Here is a 20,863-nt window from a genome sequence, read left to right on the forward strand (position 1 = left end):
CGAAGCAATTTAAAAGCAGAACCGCTTTTTAATGGGAACACCTGAGCATCAGCGTTATAATTCAAAGATTACACATTTGTAGTTGTGTAATAAATTACTTCCTGACAAACTGTCATCAAATCAAAGTTATTTTTTAAATTTCTGCAGGAAATCCAATTAAATGAAATGGAGGAGCTAAAACAGGTTTGTTACTAAATAACTTGGTCCATGTGAGACATGTAGGACTAGATCCCTATAAGGAGAGAGTGAAGGAACGTGGTGTGTACTTAGCAGTAGGATGCAGGTACAAGGGGCAGGCAGAGGGGCTTAGCAAGGCACTGTGTGTCCTGCCTGTCCTGTGTGGACTAGACTGGACACAAAGACTCAATGGATTGGGCCTAGCTAACATCAGATAAATACTAACCCAGTCGAGTAGTGAGTAACACCAGAGCGAAGCAGCTGTAGAGGGGCTTGCCAATAGAGAGAGAGCACATCAGCCTAGCCAGAGAGTCAGACACAGGTAAGACCAGGGGTTCCCTGGTGAGTTTGTGTTTATGTGCAGTGTTTTACACTAACGCCGGCTTTTGGCTATAGAGTCGATTACAGACACATTTTCAGCCGGATAATTTTTCCATTTAATTTAACTACTTACTTTCCATTTCGCTAGTCAGAAAAAATTCTGCCGAGCCCTTTCCCACTAGAATAAACGAAATTCATCTTCTAGCGATCTATTGATAAGATGACAGGCGCCTCACAAATTAAGCGATGACAGGAAAACGTTGCTGGTTTGACAGTCTGCTGTCTGTCCCTCCAGTTCAACATTTACCTGCTCAGTTGCAGTCTGCCATTGAAAACCATGCACATAAATGGCATGCTATTTGTTTTTGAACAATATGATTGGCCGTTCATTCAAACACCACCACGCTCCTGCCAGTCACAACTTTTACATTTTAGTCATTTAGCAGACGCTCTTACCCAGAATGACTTACAGGTGCAATTAGGGTTAAGTGCCTTGCTCAAGGGCACATCGGCAGATTTTCCACCTAGTCATCTCAGGGATTTGAACTAGCGGCCTTTCGGTTACTAGTCCAACGCTCTTAACCGCTAGGCTACCGTCTGCGAGCACGAGCACTTGAGACTGCATGACTTGATGCCTTCATACAACACAAGCAAGAAGCGCCCATCAATCTACTCGCTGAGCTTATTTATTTTAGGGAAATTGATTTACAAAAGTAAACCTTCAATAGTGAACATACTAGCAATATGCTGGCTACTGTTCATAGCCTGCAAAAAGAAAGCTACAAAAAGACACCAAGCATTCCTCTTGGCTAGCCTACTATAGCCATGACCATATCGCTTTTGGAGTTTGTCTTAAAGGGGCAGTGTCCTATTTTCAAATGTCTAAATTGCATACCTTAGAAACAAAAATTAATGCAATTTATACAATGCAATTCTAAAGAATAGAGTAATGACTTGCACTGATAAATAATATTACGCATATTTTTTATACATCATAATGAAATGTAGCCTATTAATAGCTGAATGTAGAGAGAAAGCATAACCCCAAGCCTATGCAAGAACTACACCATGTCGGGGCCAGTATAAATTTTGTTCGGGCCAGTAGATTTCATATGCAGCCACGAAGTGGTGGTGTATAGGCTGTTCACTGTGCTTTGATTGACAAACAACAAGCTTGACTCATTTATAAAATGTGGCGAACTGACTGAATAAAGTCAATCTCATATATATATATATATATATATATATATATATATATATATATATATATATATATATATAATATACAGTACCAGTCAAAAGTTTGGACACACCTACTCATTCAAGGGTTTTTCTTTATTTTTACTATTTTCTACATTGTAGAATAATAGTGAAGACATCAAAACTATGAAATAACACATATGGAATCATGTAGTAACCAAAAAAGTGTTAAACCCTTTGCCTTGATGACAGCTTTGCACACTCTTGGCATTCTCTCAACCAGCTTCTTGAGGAATGCTTTTCCAACAGTCTTGAAGGAGTTCCCACATATGCTGAGCACTTGTTGGCTGCTTTTCCTTCACTCTGCGGTCCAACTCATCCCAAACCATCTCAATTGGGTTGAGGTTGGGTGATTGTGGAGGCCAGGTCATCTGATGAAACACTGCATCACTCTCCTTCTTGGTCAAATAGCCATTACACAGCCTGAAGGTGTGTTTTGGGCCATTGTCCTGTTGAAAAACAAATGATAGTCCCACTAAGCGCAAACCAGATGGGATGGCGCATCGCTGCAGAATGCTGTGGTAGCCATTCTGGTTAAGTGTGCCTTGAATTCTAAATAAATCACTGACAGTGTCACCAGCAAAGCACCCCCACACCATCACACCTCCTCCTCCGTGCTTCACGGTGGGAACCACACATGCGGAGATCATCCGTTCACCTACTCAGCGTCTCACAAAGACACGGCGGTTGGAACCAAAAATCTCACATTTGGACTCATCAGACCAAAGGACAGATTTCCACCGGTCTAATGTCCATTGCTCGTGTTTCTTGGCCCAAGCAAGTCTCTTCTTCCTATTGGTGTCCTTTAGTAGTGGTTTATTTGCAGCAATTCGACCATGAATGCCTGATTCACGCAGTCTCCTCTGAACAGTTGATGTTGAGATGTGTCTGTTACTTGAACTCTGTGAAGCATTTATTTGGACTGCAATTTCTGAGGCTGGTAACTCTAATGAACTTATCCTCTGCAGCAGAGGTAAGTCTGGGTCTTCCTTTCCTGTGGCGGTCCTCATGAGAGCCAGTTTCATCATAGCACTTGATGGTTTTTGCGACTGCACTTGAAGAAAACTTCAAAGTTCTTGAAATGTTCTGTATTGACTGACCTTCATGTCTTAAAGTAATGATGGACTGTCGTTTCTCTTTGCTTATTTGAGCTGTTCTTGCCATAATATGGACTTGGTCTTTTACCAAATAGGGCTATCTTATGTATACCACCCCTACCTTGTCACAACACAACTGATTGGCTCAAATGCATTAAGAAGGAAAGAAATTACACAAATTAACTTTTAAGAAGGCGCACCTTTTAATTGAAATGCATTTCAGGTGACTACCTCATGAACTTGGTTGAGAGAATGCCAAGTGTGTGCAAAGCTGTCATCAAGGCAAAGGGTGGCTAATTTGAAGAATCTCAAATATAAAATATATTTAGATTTGTTTAACCTCTTAAGGATCGGACCCTTTTTTTCAATTTTCGCCTAAAATGACATACCCAAGTTTAACTGCCTGTAGCTCAGGACCTGAAGCAAGGATATGTATATTCTTGATACCATTTGAAAGGAAACACTTTGACGTTTGTGGAAATGTGAAATTAATGTAGGACAATATAACACATTAGATCTGGTAAAAGATAATACAAACATAAAAAGTTTTTTTTTTTTTTTTTTTTTTTATCATCTTTGAAATGCAAGAGAAAGGCCACAATATAATATTGCAGTCTAGGCGCAATTTAGATTTTGTCCACTAGATGGCAGCAGTGTGTGTGCAAAGTTTAAGATTGATCCAGTGAAGTATTGCAATACTGGACTATTTTGTATCAAGTCTGCCCAAATGCACCGAAATGGCTAATTGATACATTTTCAAGTACATAACTATAGAGAACATACACAAATGATATGGTAATACAAAATGTAAGTTTACACACTCAAAGGAATGTCATACATGATGGATCATTAGCTTATACACTAACTTTCACACATCTAGGTGGCCAGGTGGGTGGGTGTGGAGCCAGAGACAGCAGGGGTTCAAACTGTAGAACCCAGTTCCTACATTTGAATATAAAAATTGATTTTATCAAACAAAACTATGTTACATTTTATCTCTGGGACCCTTAGGATGACAAATCAGAGCAAGATTACTGAACGTAAGTACATTATTTACCTTCAGAGGTGAATGTATCAAACCAGTTGCCGTGATAAGTTTTTTGTTGTTGTGCACTCTCCTCAAACAATAGCATGGTATTTTTTCACTGTAATAGCTACTCTAAACTGGACAGTGCCATTAGATTAACAGGAATTTAAGCTTTCTGCCCACATGTCTATATCCTGGAAAATTTGCTGTTATTTACAACAGTCATGCTAATCACATTAGCGCACGTTAGCTCAACTGTCCCGTATACGGGACACCGATCCCATGGAGGTTAACACTTTTTTGGTTACTACATGATTCCACGTGTTATTTCATAGTTTTGATGTCTTCACTATTATTCTACAATGTAGAAAATAGTAAAAATAAAGAAAAACCCTGGAATGAGTAGGTGTGTCCAAACTTTTGACTGGTACTGTATATATACAGTACATGACCAAAAGTATGTGGACACCTGCTCGTCGAACATCACATTCCAAAATCATGGGCGTTAATATGGAGTTGGTCCTATATATAACAGCCTCCACTGTTCAGGGAAGGCTTTCCACTCAATGTTGGAACATTGCTGCGGGGACTTGCTTCCTTTCAGCCACAAGAGCATTAGTGAGGTCGGGCACTGATGTTGGGCGATTAGGACTGGCTCGCAGTCGGCGTTCCAAATTATCCCAAAGGTGTTCTATGGGGTTGAGGTCAGGCCTCTATGCAGGCCAGTCAAGTTCTTCCACACCAATCTCGACAAACCATTTCTGTGTGGACCTCACTTTTTGCACAGGGGCATTGTCATGCTGAACCAGGAAAGGGCTTTCCCCAAACTGTTGCCACAAAGTTGGAAGCACAGAATCTTCTAGAATGTCATTGTATGCTGTAGTGTTAAAGATTTCCCTTCACTGGAACTAAAGGGCCTAGCCCGAACCGTGAAAAACAGCCCCAGACCATTATTGCTCCTCCACCAAACTTTACAGTTGGCACTATGCATTCGGGCAGGTAGCATTCTCCTGGCATCCGCCAAAACCAGATTCGTCCGTCGGAGTGCCAGATGGTGAAGTGTGATTCATCACTCCAGAGAACGCCTGTCCACTGCTCCAGAGTCCAATGGCTGCGAGCTTTACACCACTCCAGCCGACGCTTGGCATTGCACGTGGTGATCTTAGGCTTGAGTGTGGCTTGTGTGTGGCAAACTTAATGATGTTGTTGGAGTCATGCTTTGCCACGAAGTCGTGGGTGAACAGGGAGTACAGGAGGGGACTAAGCACGCACCCCTGAGGGGCCCCCGTGTTGAGGATCAGCGTGGCAGATGTGTTGTTACCTACCCTTACCCCCTGGGGGCGGCCTGTCAGGAAATCCAAGATCCAGTTGCAGCGGGAGGTGTTTAATCCCAGGGTCCTTAGCTTAGTGATGAGCTTTCTGGGCACTATGGTGTTGAACGCTGAGCTGTAGTCAATGAACAGCATTCTCACATAGGTGTTCCTTTTGTCCAGATGGGAAAGGGCAGTGTGAAGTGCGATTGAGATTGCGTCATCTGTGGATGTGTTGGGGCAGTATGCGATTTGGAGTGGGTCTAGGGTTTCCGGGATGATGGTGTTGATGTGAGCCATGACCAGCCTTTCAAAGCACTTCATGGCTACCAACGTGAGTGCTACGGGGCGGTAGTCATTTAGGCAGGTTACCTTCGCTTTCTTGGGCACAGGGACTATTATGGTCTGCTTGAAACATGTAGGTATTACAGACTCGGTGAGGGAGAGGTGGAAAATGTCAGTGAAGACCCTTGCCAGTTGGTCCGCGCATGCTCTGAGTACACGTCCTGGTAATCCGTCATGCATGCTTCAGTGTTGCTTGCCTCGAAGCGAGCATAAAAGGCATTTAGCTTGTCTGGTAGGCTCGCTTCACTGAGGCATAGTGGGATTTCTTATAAGCGTCCGGATTAGTGTCCCGCTCCTTGAAAGTGGCAGCTCTAACCTTACTTACATAAGTATTGAGACCCTTTGCTATGAGACTCGAAAGTGCATCCCGTTTCCATTGATTATCCTTGAGATGTTTCTACAACTTGATTGGAGTACACCTGTGGTGAATTTAATTGATTGGTGCATGTCAGAGCAACAACCAAGCCATGAGGTCGACGGAATTGTCTGTAGAGCTCCGAGACAGGATTGTGTCGAAGCACAGATCTGGGGAAGGGTACCAAAAAATGTCTGCAGCATTTGAAGGTCCGCACGAACACAGTGGCCTCCATCATTCTAAAATTGAAGAAGTTTTGAACCACCAAGACTTTTCCTAGAGCTGGCTGCCCGGCCAAACTGAGCAATCGGGGGAGAAGGGCCTTGGTCAGAGAGGTGACCAAAAACCCGATGGTCACTCTGACAGAGCTCCAGAGTTCCTCTGTGGAGATGGGAGAACCTTCCAGAAGGACAACCATCTCTGCAGCACTCCACCAATCAGGAATTTATGGTAGAGTTGCCAGACGGATGCCACTCCTCAGTAAAAGGCACATGACAGCCCGCTTGGAGTTTGCCAAAAGGCAACTAAAGGACTCTCAGACCATGAGAAACAAGATTCTCTGGTCTAATGAAACCAAGGTTGAACTCTTTGCCTGAATGCCAAGCGTCACGTCTGGAGGAAACCTGGCACCATCCCTACGTTGAAGCATGGTGGTGGCAGCATCATGTTGTGGGGATGTTTTTCAGCGGCAGGGACTGGGGGACTAGTCAGGATCGAGAGAAAGATGAACGGAGCAAAGTACAGAGAGATCCTTGATGAAAACCTGCTCCAGAACGCTCAGGACCTAAGACTGGGGCCAAGGATCACCTTCCAACAGGACAACGACACTAAGTACACAACCAAGATAATGCAGGAGTGGCTTCGGAACAAGTCTCTGAATGTCCTTGAGTGGCCCAGCCAGAGCCCAGACTTGAACCCGATCTAACATCTCCGGAGAGACCTGAAAATAGCTGTGCAGCGACGCTCCCCATCCAACCTGACAGAGCTTGAGAGGATCTGCAGAGAAGAATGGGAGAAACTCCCCAAATACAGGTGTGCCAAGCTTGTAGCGTCATACCCAAGAAGATTCAAGGCTGTAATCACTGTGTATGTGTGTGTGTGTGTGATGGGATGTATAGACAATATGGACAGTATATGGATAGAATATGTAGTATATCTGAAGAATAGTTTATGTACATCAATAGTTAAATAGGATAGGCCTTGACTAGAATACAGTATATACATACAGTGGGGAAAAAAAGTATTTAGTCAGCCACCAATTTTGTAAGTTCTCCCACTTAAAAATATGAGAGAGGCCTGTAATTTTCATCATAGGTACACGTCAACTATGACAGACAAATTGAGAAAAGAAAATCCAGAAAATCACATTGTAGGATTTTTAATGAATTTATTTGCAAATTATGGTGGAAAATAAGTATTTGGTCACCTACAAACAAGCAAGATTTCTGGCTCTCACAGACCTGTAACTTCTTCTTTAAGAGGCTCCTCTGTCCTCCACTCGTTACCTGTATTAATGGCACCTGTTTGAACTTGTTATCACTATAAAAGACACCTGTCCACAACCTCAAACAGTCACACTCCAAACTCCACTATGGCCAAGACCAAAGAGCTGACAAAGGACACCAGAAACAAAATTGTAGACCTGCACCAGGCTGGGAAGACTGAATCTGCAATAGGTAAGCAGCTTGGTTTGAAGAAATCAACTGTGGGAGCAATTATTAGGAAATGGAAGACATACAAGACCACTGATAATCTCCCTCGATCTGGGGCTCCACGCAAGATCTCACCCTGTGGGGTCAAAATGATCACAAGAACGGTGAGCAAAAATCGCAGAACCACACGGGGGGACCTAGTGAATGACCTGCAGAGAGCTGGGACCAAAGTAAAAAAGCCTACCATCAGTAACACACTATGCCGCCAGGGACTCAAATCCTGCAGTGCCAGACATGTCCCCCTGCTTAAGCCAGTACATGTCCAGGCCCGTCTGAAGTTTGCTAGAGTGCATTTGGATGATCCAGAAGAGGATTGGGAGAATGTCATATGGTCAGATGAAACCAAAATAGAACTTTTTGGTAAAAACTCAACTCGTCGTGTTTGGAGGACAAAGAATGCTGAGTTGCAACCAAAGAACACCATACCTACTGTGAAGCATGGGGGTGGAAACATCATGCTTTGGGGCTGTTTTTCTGCAAAGGGACCAGGACGACTGATCCGTGTAAAGGAAAGAATGAATGGGGCCATGTATCGTGAGATTTTGAGTGAAAACCTCCTTCCATCAGCAAGGGCATTGAAGATGAAACGTGGCTGGGTCTTTCAGCATGACAATGATCCCAAACACACCGCCCGGGCAACAAAGGAGTGGCTTCGTAAGAAGCATTTCAAGGTCCTGGAGTGGCCTAGCCAGTCTCCAGATCTCAACCCCATAGAAAATCTTTGGAGGGAGTTGAAAGTCCGTGTTGCCCAGCGACAGCCCCAAAACATCACTGCTCTAGAGGAGATCTGCATGGAGGAATGGGCCAAACTACCAGCAACAGTGTGTGAAAACCTTGTGAAGACTTACAGAAAACGTTTGACCTGTGTCATTGCCAACAAAGGGTATATAACAAAGTATTGAGAAACTTTTGTTATTGACCAAATACTTATTTTCCACCATAATTTGCAAATAAATTCATGAAAAATCCTACAATGTGATTTTCTGGATTTTTTTTCTCATTTTGTCTGTCATAGTTGACGTGTACCTATGATGAAAATTACAGGCCTCTCTCATCTTTTTAAGTGGGAGAACTTGCACAATTGGTGGCTGACTAAATACTTTTTTTCCCCACTGTATGAAGTGGGTGAAACAGTGTGTAAACATTATTAAAGTGACCAGTGTTCCATGACTATGAGCATAGGGCAGCATCCTCTAAGCTGCATGGTAGAGTAACCGGCTAGTGACAGTGACTAAGTTCAGGGCAGGGTACTGTGCAGAGGCCGGCTAGTGGTGACTATTTAACAGTCTGATGGCCTTGAGATAGAAGCTGTTTTTCAGTCTCTCGGTCCCAGCTTTGATGCACCTGTACTGTCCTCGCCTTCTGGATAGTAGCGGGGTGAACAGGCCGTGGCTCAGATGGCTGGGTCCTTTATGATCTTCTTGGCCTTCCTGTGACACCGGGTGCTATAAATGTCTTGGAGGGCAGGCAGTGTGCCCTCGGTGATGGGTTGGGCAGACTGCACCACCCTATGGATAGCCCTGCGTTTGCGGACAGTGCAGTTGCCGTACCAGGCGGTGACACAGCCCGATAGGATGTCCTCAATGGTGCATCTGTAAAAGTTTGTGAGGGTCTTAGGGGCCAAGACAAAACATTTTGTTGCGCCTTCTTCACCAATCTGTATGTGTGGGTGGACCATTTCAGATTGTCAGTGATGTGTACGCAGAGGAACGTGAAGCTTTTCACCTTCTCCACTGCGGCCCCGTTGATGTGCATGAGGGCATGCTCCCTCTGCTGTCTCCTGAAGTCCACGATCAGCTCCTTCGTTTTGTTGACGTTGCAAACTTGATAATTGAGTTGGAGACGTGCATGGCCACACAGTCATGGGTAAACAGGGAGTACAGGAGGGGGCTGAGCACGCACCCTTGTGTTGAGGATCAGCGTAGTGGAGGTGTTGTTGCCCACCTTCATCACCTGGGTGCGGCCCATCAGGAAGTCCAGTACCCAGTTGCACAGGGCGGGGTTCGGACCCAAAGCCTGAGCTTAATGATAAGCTTGGAGGGTACTATGGTGTTGAAGGCTGAGCTGTAGTCAATGAACAGCATTCTTACATAGGTATTCCTCTTGTCCAGATGGGATAGGGCAGTGTGCAGTGCTATGATCCTTAACTAGCTTCTCAAAGCACTTCATGATGACAGAAGTGAGTGCTACGGGGAGATATTCATTTAGTTCAGTTACCATCGCTTTCTTGTGTACAGGAACAGTGGTGGACATCTTGAAGCAAGTGGGGACAACAGACTGGGATAGGGAGAGATGGAAATTGTCCGTAAACACTCCAGCCAGCTGGTCTGCGCATGCTCTGAGGACGTGGCTAGGGATGCCGTCTGGGCCAGCAGCCTTGCGAGTGTTAACACGCTTGAATGTCTTACTCACGTCGGCCACAGAGAACGAGAGCTCACAGTTCACGGGAGCGTTGGTGTTTTCCTCGAAGCGGGCGAAGAAGGTGTTTAGCTTGTCCTGGAGCAAGATGTCGGTGTCCGCGAAGTGGCTGGTTTTCCCTTTATAATCCTTGATTGTCTGGAGTCCCTGCAACATATGTCTCGTGTCTGAGCCGTTGAATTGCAACTCCACTTCGTCTCTGTACTGACGTTTTTCCTTACAAAGTGCATAACTGGACTGTTTGTACTCAACCATGTTCACAGTCACCTTGCCGTGGTTAAATGTGGTGGTTTCGCGCTTTCAGTTTTACGTGAATGCTGCCATCTAGTCACGGTTTTTGGTTTGGATAGGTTTTAACCATCACAGTGGGAACAACATCCCCTATACACTTCCTGATGAACTCAGTCATCATGTCAGTGTATACGTCAATATTATTCTCAGAGGCAACCCGAAAATATCCCAGTCAGCGTGATCAAAACAATCTTGAAGCATGGATTCCGATTGGTCAGACCAGCATTGAACAGTCCTTACCACGGGTACTTCCTGTTTGAGTTTCTGCCTATATGAAAGGAGGAGCAGGATAGAGGCGTGATCTGATTTGCCGAAGGGAGGGCGGGGGAGGGCCGTCCCGGAAGGGAGAGAAGCAATGGTCGAGAGTAGTTCCTTGAGAGCCATCGTGGTATCGGCTTGAGAGTGAATATACACAGCTGTGAGGTCGGCATTTGATTGTGAGGTATTCTAGGTCGGGTGAACAAAAGGACTTGAGTTCCTGTACGTTACCACAATCACACCATGAGTAGTTTATGTTGAAATATACACCTCCTTCTTTCTATTTCCTAGAGAGTTCTTTATTCCTGTCTGCGCGATGTACTGAGAACCCAGCTGGCTGTATGGACGGGGACAGTATATCCGGAGAGAGGCATGATTCCGTGAAACAGAGTATGTTACAGTCCCTGGTGTCTCTCTGGAAGGAGATCCTCGACCTGAGCTCGACTAGATTATTGTCCAGGGACTGAACATTAGCGAGTAATATACTCTGAAGCGGTGGATGGTATGCACGCCTCCTGAGTCGAACTAAAAGTTCACTCCGAATACCTCTTCTCCGCCGGCGGCATCTTGGAGCAGTCTCTGGGATAAGTGGAATTGCCTTGGGAGTACGAACAAAGTGTCCAATTCAGGAAAGTTGTATTTACCGCCACTCTAATATCCCAAAGTTATTTCCGGCTGTATGTAATAGTGCAAAGAACTTTCTGAGCTAATAATGTTAGAAATCAAAAAAATACTGCAACGTTGCTTAGGAGCCATGAACAGTCTATCGGCGCCATCTTGCTATTCCCTGTGCCTGCTGCTGGCCTGGCACTGCCCCTGAAGCTCAGCCAGTGGCCACTGACCGGGGGCACCGCCAGCGCTCAGGCACATGGACCAGGCAGGGGTACACAGGCAGGCTTTGTCCAAAAGGGCACCCTATTCCCTATATAGTCCACTACTTTAGGCCAGAGACATCTCAAGCCAATAAGTAATGCACTATAGACAGAGCTGATAGATTGCAGCAAGTCAGCGGGGCCCATTGGGTTAGCAAGGCACTCAGAGGCAGCAGCACGGGTGAGCTGAGCATGCCAACGTGTGTTTCAGTCTGTGTCACAGCCCCACTGTTTCATTATAAATGGGAAACTTTAGAAGAACACAGGGTTTATTTCCAAACCATGATCACAGCTTCCAATGCACAATGGAATGCTGTTGTCTTCCTGCTGGACTTACTCAGTTATTAACTTTGCTTCACTCACGTGGCAGGCCTAGGCTTTGTCTGCCTAGAGACTAGTTGACTCGAAGTCTACTGGTCTCTGTACTGTATCTCTTGACTTGTACTTACTAATAGGCTAACTGTTTGTCAAAGCACCCATCCAGTCAGTGGAAGAGCTGTGCCTACATACAGACTAATAATGAGAGCTGGTTGATTACATTTACATTTCAGTAATTTAGGAGACGCTCTTGTCCAGAGCGACTTAAAGGAGCAATTAGGGTTAAGTGCCTTGCTCAAAGGCACATCGACAGATTTTTCACCTACTCGGCTCAGGGATTCGAAACCAGCGACCTTTCGGTTACTGGCCCAATGCTCTTAACCGCTAGGCTTCCTGCCGCCCTATATGATTAAATGGCATGGTTAATAAACACAACACAGATTGATTAATCCAGTTAGAGGTTAATACATTTAGTGCTCTGAGCAGTTAGATGCTTTTTGTAAGCATGTCTGTGGGATGAGCTAATTCCCACAGTAGCTGACATTTGCCTGTGCGCCAGTACATCTTTCTGCATCGTTACAATTTACACAGTTGTAATGTGTCAACAAATCAAAGCTGACCCACAAACAAGGCTTGTTTAGAAGACAGACGGTTCAGTGTGTAGATAGTGGAGATAGTGGCGTGGAATTGTTGTTTAGCTGGTAGTCTCTGGTGGCAGACAAATTGAGTAGCTGGCCAGCGTGCAGCCGGCACGCAAGATTTGGGTCTGGGTTTGGAGATGCAGGATCTTAATCTGAGCAAGTTTGCTACAGCAGGAGAATAATCCTGAAGCAACAGGAAATGCAAATTATTATGTGGATTGTAATTAATGGACATTTGTGTAGGGGTTGATACATTTTTTGTAAGGGAAAATCAAGTTGGAAATTTCAAAGTGGGAATTACAAACATCAGAAGCCTTATTAAACCTCAAATACATTACACGTTTAAAATGTCCTGCATTGCAGGAAAGTTATCCTGCAACAGGGTGATCAAATTAAGATCCTACATCTGTAAGGCCTATGTTGCTGGGGTAGTGAACTAAGGGTTGTTACTGTATGTAGAAAAGGCATTTATATAATGCTGGTATGGACCTACCCTTCATTGTAGCTCATTTTCATAAGCAAATCAAGCCTGGACAAGAATGGCTCTATTGCAGCCTTCCACCTCACACAAATGCTACCACAGACTCAGTCAGGCATATCCCCCAAGATGCAAAGTCTCTTCTTTAGGTCTAGGTTATTAGGTGACTGGGTTGTGATTCACCGCCACTAGCTCTTACATGCTAACTGCTTCCCGCTAACTGCTTCCCGCTATATCTGACTCCTAGCGAGGAGGAGAAAAAATAATGTGGCTTCAAACAAGAAAGCGACTAACAAGCGAATGCAATCCTGCTATTTAAATCCCCTGCATGCCGGCATAATGAGTCCCTCCCCGTCAAGAGCAGCAGAAGGAGAGGAAAACAACATCAACAAAGCTTCTCTTCCTATAGCTTTATTAACAACTAACCTTTGAGAAGTCATTTATGTACATCATTCATTCAGTCAGTCCCTTCTTCTTCTTCTTCTTCTTCTTCTTCTTCTTCTTCTTCTTCTTCTTCTTCTTCTTCTTCTTCTTCTTCTTCTTCTTCTTCTTCTTCTTCTTCTTCTTCTTCTTCTTCTTCTTCTTCTTCTTCTTCTTCTTCTTCTTCTTCTTCTTCTTCTACTACTTCTTCAGTCCACCTGCCGACAGCTCACCCGCCACAACATGAAAAGAGGTTGGAGTCATTAAAACTTGTTTTTCAACCACTCCACACTTCTTGTTAACAAACTATAGTTTTGGCAAGTCGGTTAGGGCATCTACTTTGTGCATGACACAAGTAATTTTTACAACAATTGTTTACAGACAGATTATTTCACTTATAATTCACTGTATCACAATTCCAGTGGGTCAGAAGTTTACATACACTAAGTTGACTGTGCCTTTAAACAGCTTGAAAATTCCAGAAAATGATGTCATGGCTTTAGAAGCTTCTGAGAGGCTAATTGACATCATTTGAGTCAATTGGAGGTGTACCTGTGGATGTATTTCAAGGCCTACCTTCAAACGCAGTGCCTCTTTGCTTGACATCATGGGAAAATCAAAAGAAATCAGCCAAGACCTCAGAAAAAAAATTGTAGACCTCCACATGTCTGGTTCATCCTTGGGAGCAATTTCCAAATGCCTGAAAGTACCACGTTCATCTGTACAAACAATAGTACGCAAGTATAAACACCATGGGACCACGCATCCATCATACCGCTCAGGAAGGAGACTCGTTCTGTCTCCTAGAGATGAACGTACTTTGGTGCGAAAAGTGCAAATCAATCCCAGAAGAACAGCAAAGGACCTTGTGAAGATGCTGGAGTAAACAGGTACAAAAGTATCTATATCCACAGTAAAACAAGTCCTATATCGACATAACCTGAAAGGCCGCTCAGCAAGGATGAAGCCACTGCTCCAAAACCACCATAAAAAAGCCAGACTACGGTTTGCAACTGCACATGGGGACAAAGATCGTATTTTTTGGAGAAATGAATGAAACAAAAATAGAAATGTTTGGCCATAATGACCATCGTTATGTTTGGAGGAAAAAGGGGGACGCTTGCAAGCCGAAGAACACCATCCCGTGAAGCACGGGGTTGGCAGCATCATGCTGTGGGGGTGCTTTGCTGCAGGAGGGACTGGTGCACTTCACAAAATAGATGGCATCATGAGGAAGGAAAATTATGTGGATATATTGAAGCAACATCTCAAGACATCAGTCAGGAGGTTAAAGCTTGGTCGCAAATGGGTCTTCCAAATGGACAATGACCCCAAGCATACTTACAAAGTTGTGGCAAAATGGCTTAAGGACAACAAAGTCAAGTTATTGGAGTGGCCATCACAAAGCCCTGACCTCAATCCTATAGAACATTTGTGGGCAGAACTGAAAAAGCGTGTGTGAGCAAGGAGGCCTACAAACCTGACTCAGTTACACCAGCTCTGTCAGGAGGAATGGGCCAAAATTCAACCAACTTATTGTGGGAAGCTTGTGGAAGGCTACCCGAAACGTTTGACCCAAGTTAAACAATTTAAAGGCAATGCTACCAAATACTAATTGAGTATAAGTAAACTTCTGACCCACTGGGAATGTGATGAAAGAAATAAAAGCTGAAAGAAATCATTCTCTCTACTATTATTCTGACATTTCACATTCTTAAAATAAAGTGGTGATCCTAACTGACCTAAAACATGGAATTTTTACTAGGATTAAACGTCAGGAATTGTGAAAAACTGAGTTTAAATGTATTTGGCTAAGGTGTATGTAAACTTCTGACTTCAACTGTATATACCACAGGGGAGGTGGAAGGGGGTTAGGGAGGTGGGGGTGGGGGTGCTGCCTGCCTGTGTTCTAAAGCCCTAAAGGGCAAAAGGCTAAGGGGCTTGAGGAGAAAAGAGCTGCTGCAGGAGCCTGATTACACCTCCAGTGGGATACACTCTGGGTAGCGTCACAAATGGCACTTTATTCCCTATGTAGTGTACTGCATTTGACGGTCCAAAGTAGTGCACTGTAAGGAACACTTTTTCATTTGGGATTCACATCTGCTCTACCCTGCTCTACTCTACTCTGTTCTGCTCTACTCTGTTCTGTTCTACTCTGCACTACTCTGCTCTACTCTGCTCTGTTCTACTCTGCACTACTCTGCTCTACTCTGCTCTGTTCTACTCTGCACTACTCTACTCTACTCTGCTCTGCTCTACTCTGCTCTGCTCTGTTTTACTCTCTACTCTGCTATGCTCTCCTCTCTACTCTGCTCTACTCTGCTCTCTACTCTGCTCTACTCTGCTCTACTCTGCTCTGTTATTCTCTGCTCTGCTCTACTCTGCTCTACTCTGCTCTCTACTCTGCTCTGCTCTGTTCTACTCTTCTCTGCTCTCTGCTCTACTCTGCTCTGCTCTACTCTGCTCTACTCTCTGCTCTGCTTTACTCTCTGCTCTACTCTACTCTCTACTCTGAACTCTGAACTCTGCTCTGCTCGGCACCTCCACAGCACTATGCACACACTCAAACAAAGGAAGCAGCATGGCTGGTGCAGGCAGGGAAGGTAGGAGGAAGGATAGGAGGTGGCCTTGTCCCTGGCTTATAGCCTAGGCCAGCTCTTTTATGGCCATGCTCATATAGTATAGCGCTCCTGGGACACCTCAGAGCAGCCCACCCACCTCCCTCAGCCCATCCCAGCACACGCCAGGCCCTCTATTAGCTAACAGGCTCCCAGGCCCCAGTGGCCCCTAGGAACTCACTGTTTATGGGCTGAGGGATCAATACTCTCCCCAGAAGTGTATATTAAAGTCTGAACTGGCTGAGTAGCCTATCAGTTGATCACCGATGGAGGTGGGGGGAGGGACGCAGGATGACAATGAGCAGGTTTTGACAGCTATGGGCTGGGGGGAGGGGTGTGTGTAAAATGACCAGACGTAGTGGAGAGGGACTGTAAATCTCCACTGTACTGTATATCAGACACACCTGGGACACCCGTCCAATCCAGACGTATGCAAATGACGAATTCAAAGAAGCTGCTGATTATTCCAGCCACATCTCTCTCTCACCCGTGGCTTGATTCTCTCTGCTGCCCTCTCCTCTCTTCCTGCTGAGAAATGCAAATGTAGAGCGTACCGAACGATGTAGGCTTGTGTCCGACACGTTTCACCCCCTGGGCGTCCCCACCGACACACACGCACATGCACATGCACACACACATACACACACATACACACACACACACACACGGTTCCCAGCTACCTCGTCCAGCTTCACACTAATTACCCTTGTAGTAGCGCTACGTCTGATCATCCTTGATTTTGGGATGCGCTGCTACTGCTCCTACTACTGCTTCTACTGCTTCTACTACTGCTGCTACTGCTCCTACTACTGCTTCTACTGCTTCTACTACTGCTGCTACTGCTACTGCTGCTACTGCTGCTACTGCTCCTTCTACTGCTGCTACTGCTCCTTCTACTGCTTCTACTGCTTCTGCTGCTACTGCTACTGCTGCTACTGCTCCTTCTACTGCTGCTACTACTGCTGCTACTGCTCCTTCTACTGCTGCTACTACTGCTGCTACTGCTCCTACTACTGCTTCTACTGCTCCTACTACTGCTGCTACTGCTCCTTCTACTGCTGCTACTACTGCTACTACTGCTACTGCTTCTACTGCTGCTGCTACTGCTGCTGCTACTGCTGCTGCTACTGCTTCTACTACTGCTACTGCTGCTACTTCTACTGCTGCTTCTGCTACTGCTACTGCTGCTACTGCTCCTTCTACTGCTCCTACTACTGCTGCTACTGCTACTGCTGCTACTGCTCCTTCTACTGCTGCTACTGCTGCTACTACTGCTACTGCTTCTACTGCTGCTGCTGCTGCTACTGCTGCTGCTACTGCTGCTGCTACTGCTTCTACTACTGCTACTGCTGCTACTGCTGCTGCTACTTCTGCTACTGCTGCTAATACTGCTGCTGCTGCTACTGCTGCTACTGATGCTACTGCTGCTGCTACTTCTGCTACTGCTGCTAATACTGCTGCTGCTGCTACTGCTGCTACTGATGCTGCTGCTTCTGCTACTGCTGCTGCTACTGCTACTGCTGCTATTGCTGCTTCTACTGCTGCTACTGCTGCTGCTACTGCTGCTACTACTGCTACTGCTGCTACTGATGCTGCTGCTGCTGCTACTGCTGCTGCTACTGCTGCTACTACTGCTACTCCTGCTACTGTTGCTACTGCTACTGCTGCTAATACTGCTGCTACTGCTGCTACTACTGCCATTGTTTCCACTTGTTAGACCCTCACTGCATGACGTTGTTTGGTCCTGATTAAATAATACTGATAAAAGGAGTGAAAACACACAGCAGTGTGCTGGTTGTGGTATTAAAGAGAGGGACAGGAGGGTGAGCTGTGCATGTCTAATGGTGTCCTGATTCATTTAGGAATGATTGTTCTGGGGCCAATGATTAATCCCTGCAGGACGTGATGTGTCAGCGGGAGAATAAAGGATTAAAACAGGAGTAACATTGTGGAATAATAATAATTAATAGATTCAGATCCTGGTAAAACAGACAGAGGCCTTGAAGGAGAATTTTGCTTTTTTACAACCAAATTAAAATGTTTACCAATATTCAATTTTGTTGCAACTCGAGCGATACCTCTCTGTCCATTCTAGCAGCAGGCTACACGGAGAATGGAACAGTTGGATACGGTAAAACGTTGCGGATAAAGTTTGGAATGACACAATTTCATGTCTACAACATCTAAAGACCTGCATCACTCTACTGAGCGTTTCCGTTTCTAAGAGGATGTATTTGTGTATTTTTGGAGCCTTTGTTCAGGTCTTTTTAGAGCCCCCGTACTGTACAAAGAGGATGTATTTTTAGAGCCCCCGTACTGCACAAAGAGGATGTCTTTTTAGAGCCCCCGTACTGTACAAAGAGGATGTATTTTTAGAGCCCCCGTACTGTACAAAGAGGATGTATTTTTAGAGCCCCCGTACTGCACAAAAAGGATGTCTTTTTAGAGCCCCCGTACTGTACAAAGAGGATGTATTTTTAGAGCCCCCGTACTGTACAAAGAGGATGTATTTTTAGAGCCCCCGTACTGCACAAAGAGGATGTCTTTTTAGAGCCCCCGTACTGTACAAAGAGGATGTCTTTTTAGAGCCCCCGTACTGTACAAAGAGGATGTCTTTTTAGAGCCCCCGTACTGCACAAAGAGGATGTCTTTTTAGAGCCCCCGTACTTTACAAAGAGGATGAGGAAGTGAATAGCTGCTTGGGGTAAGTTTCCCAAAAACAAGTCAAATCGCAGAAAAAGTGTCTGGACCCTTCTATAACATGACATTTACATATCTTTATTTGATTTGGTTGTAAAAAAGCTAAATTCTCCTTTAAAGAGCAGAGAGGAGGGAGGGACAGAGGGAGGGAGAGAGAGGGGAGGGTGGGGTGTGAGAGAGGGAAGGAGAGAAAAAGGTTGGGAAGGAGGGGGGTGGGGGGAGAGAAAACAGACAGAGCCCTTGAAAAGCAGAGAGGGATGGAGGTAGGGAAGGAGGGGTGCAAGCAGAGGCTCCCATCTCTCTACCATGGACCAGATAATTAACTCCTGGGGAAAAACTGTGAAGAGGGTCTCTCTCTCTCTCTCTCTCTCTCGCTCTCTCTATCTATCTCTCTCTCTCTTTGTCTCTCTCCCCTCTCTGTGTCTCTCACTCAATAAACATTTTCAATTTAAATTTAGAGAGATTTATTGGCATGGGAAACGTGTTTACATTGCCAAAGCAAGTGGAATAGACAATAAACCCAAGGGAAATAAACAAGGGAAATAAACAATTAGAAATGAACAGTAAACATTACACTCACAAAAGTTTTAAAAGAATATAGACATTCTCTCTCTCTTGATTTATAACATGAAGGAGGGGCCAGATTGCAAAGCATTGTTACATAAATAGCAGACTTCCCTTCATGGATGTTTTCACAGTTAGATTGGAAATGAGGAGCACGGATAGGGGAGGGTGCTAGCCGACCGGAGGGGGGTAGAGGGGTAGAACTGAAATGAGATGGCGATGCTAATGCATTCCTTCTAAGGAATAAATGTAGGGTAATATGAGCACCAATATATTTATTTATCATTCCTTTGGTTTTTAGCTGTGCTTTACCCTTGTCTTTCTCTAGCTGGCATGTTTTGGACCATAAGATATCTTGTTTAAATGTCTGTTTAAATAGCCTCTTACTTTTTTCTATTTTTTTACCCATGGCATCTAGAATTAGTCGTTGTAGTTCTATTGATTATAGACCACTATCCTGAAGGGTGCTTCTCTGATATGGTTTGACTCATAGCAGCGCATGGTGAGTGGAGATCTGTGAAATGTGGCGCCCAGGGCAGTCCATTGGTTTGTGCTCTTCTTAGAAACCCAGTGTCTCTAAGGCCCCTCTGAGGCAGGAAGCATAACTATGACTCAGGTCATTCTAATTTCCGTTAGCCGTAACCTGCTCACTTTCCTTCATTGTCCTATCAGACCTATCCAGTCCAGCAACTCCTTTGGAATGTGGCGATAAAGGTTTCCTTCCATTGTCTTCTGTCACCATCCATTCCACTGTTCCCTAACTCATTGTTGCCTTGGTGAGGGTGAACTCCTCCCCAGCAGGCAGTTACTGAATTAAGAGCCTTTTCCATCCGTTTTTATCTGCTTCCCCTTTGACTGAGTGTGATTCACAATGTGCTAACTTTCCTTTATTCACCACTCCCTCTCTCTTTCTGCCTTTCTTTCAGAATCATGTGAAGACCCTGGTGAAGATACAAGTGTGAACCTAGCCTTTGAGAAGACGAAGAGGAAGGTAGCCTAGCTTCCTTCCCTCCCACTCCTCCTCCTCCTCCTCCTCCTCCTCCTGTTTACTCTGCTGTTGCCTTGCCCCTAGAGGTATGGAGGGCCGGCGGTCGCGGCGGGTCACACGACGCAGCAGCAGGACTTTCCCAGCGGGCCCTAGAGGGGGCGCTGTGCTGGCCATGCTGGGCCTGTGGCTGTTAGCTATCGCTGCCACCGTGTGCCAAGGCCAGATCACCTTCACCAGCTTCCACCCGGAGCGCCGTGAGTGGGCCTTCAACCACCTGACGGTCCACCAGACAACGGGGGCACTCTACATTGGAGCGGTCAACCGCGTCTACAAGCTCTCGGGTAACCTGACACTCATGGTGTCCCACGACACGGGTCCTGAGGACGACAACAAGGCGTGCTACCCGCCCCTCATCGTCCAGCCCTGCTCTGAACCCCTGACCTCCACTAACAACGTCAACAAACTGCTTCTCATAGACTACAGCCAGAATCGTCTGCTGGCCTGCGGTAGTCTCTACCAGGGAGTCTGCAAGCTGCTGCGTCTGGATGATCTCTTCATCCTAGTGGAGCCGTCCCATAAGAAAGAGCACTACCTCTCCAGCGTCAACCAGACAGGCACCATGTACGGGGTCATCGTGCCCTCCTCCCAGGGCCAGGATGGGACTCTCTTCATCGGGACGGCCGTAGACGGTAA

General features: G+C 45.4%; 1 protein-coding gene across 2 annotated transcripts in view; it reads left to right on the plus strand.

The window, feature by feature from the left end:
• The window catches only part of LOC121538014 (plexin-A2-like), a 346,168-nt gene that overhangs the window by 39,845 nt on the left and 285,460 nt on the right, over positions 1–20,863 (plus strand). For both annotated transcript variants that reach the window (XM_041845745.2, XM_041845746.2), the window contains exon 2: positions 20,109–20,863. This exon is cut by the window's right edge and continues 622 nt beyond it. In XM_041845745.2, coding sequence (XP_041701679.1) covers positions 20,259–20,863 — 605 coding nt within the window. In that variant the 5' untranslated portion in view covers positions 20,109–20,258. The remainder of the gene's footprint in view (positions 1–20,108) is intronic.

Source organism: Coregonus clupeaformis, chromosome 24, assembly GCF_020615455.1.
Source record: "Coregonus clupeaformis isolate EN_2021a chromosome 24, ASM2061545v1, whole genome shotgun sequence".
Taxonomy (NCBI): domain Eukaryota; kingdom Metazoa; phylum Chordata; class Actinopteri; order Salmoniformes; family Salmonidae; genus Coregonus; species Coregonus clupeaformis.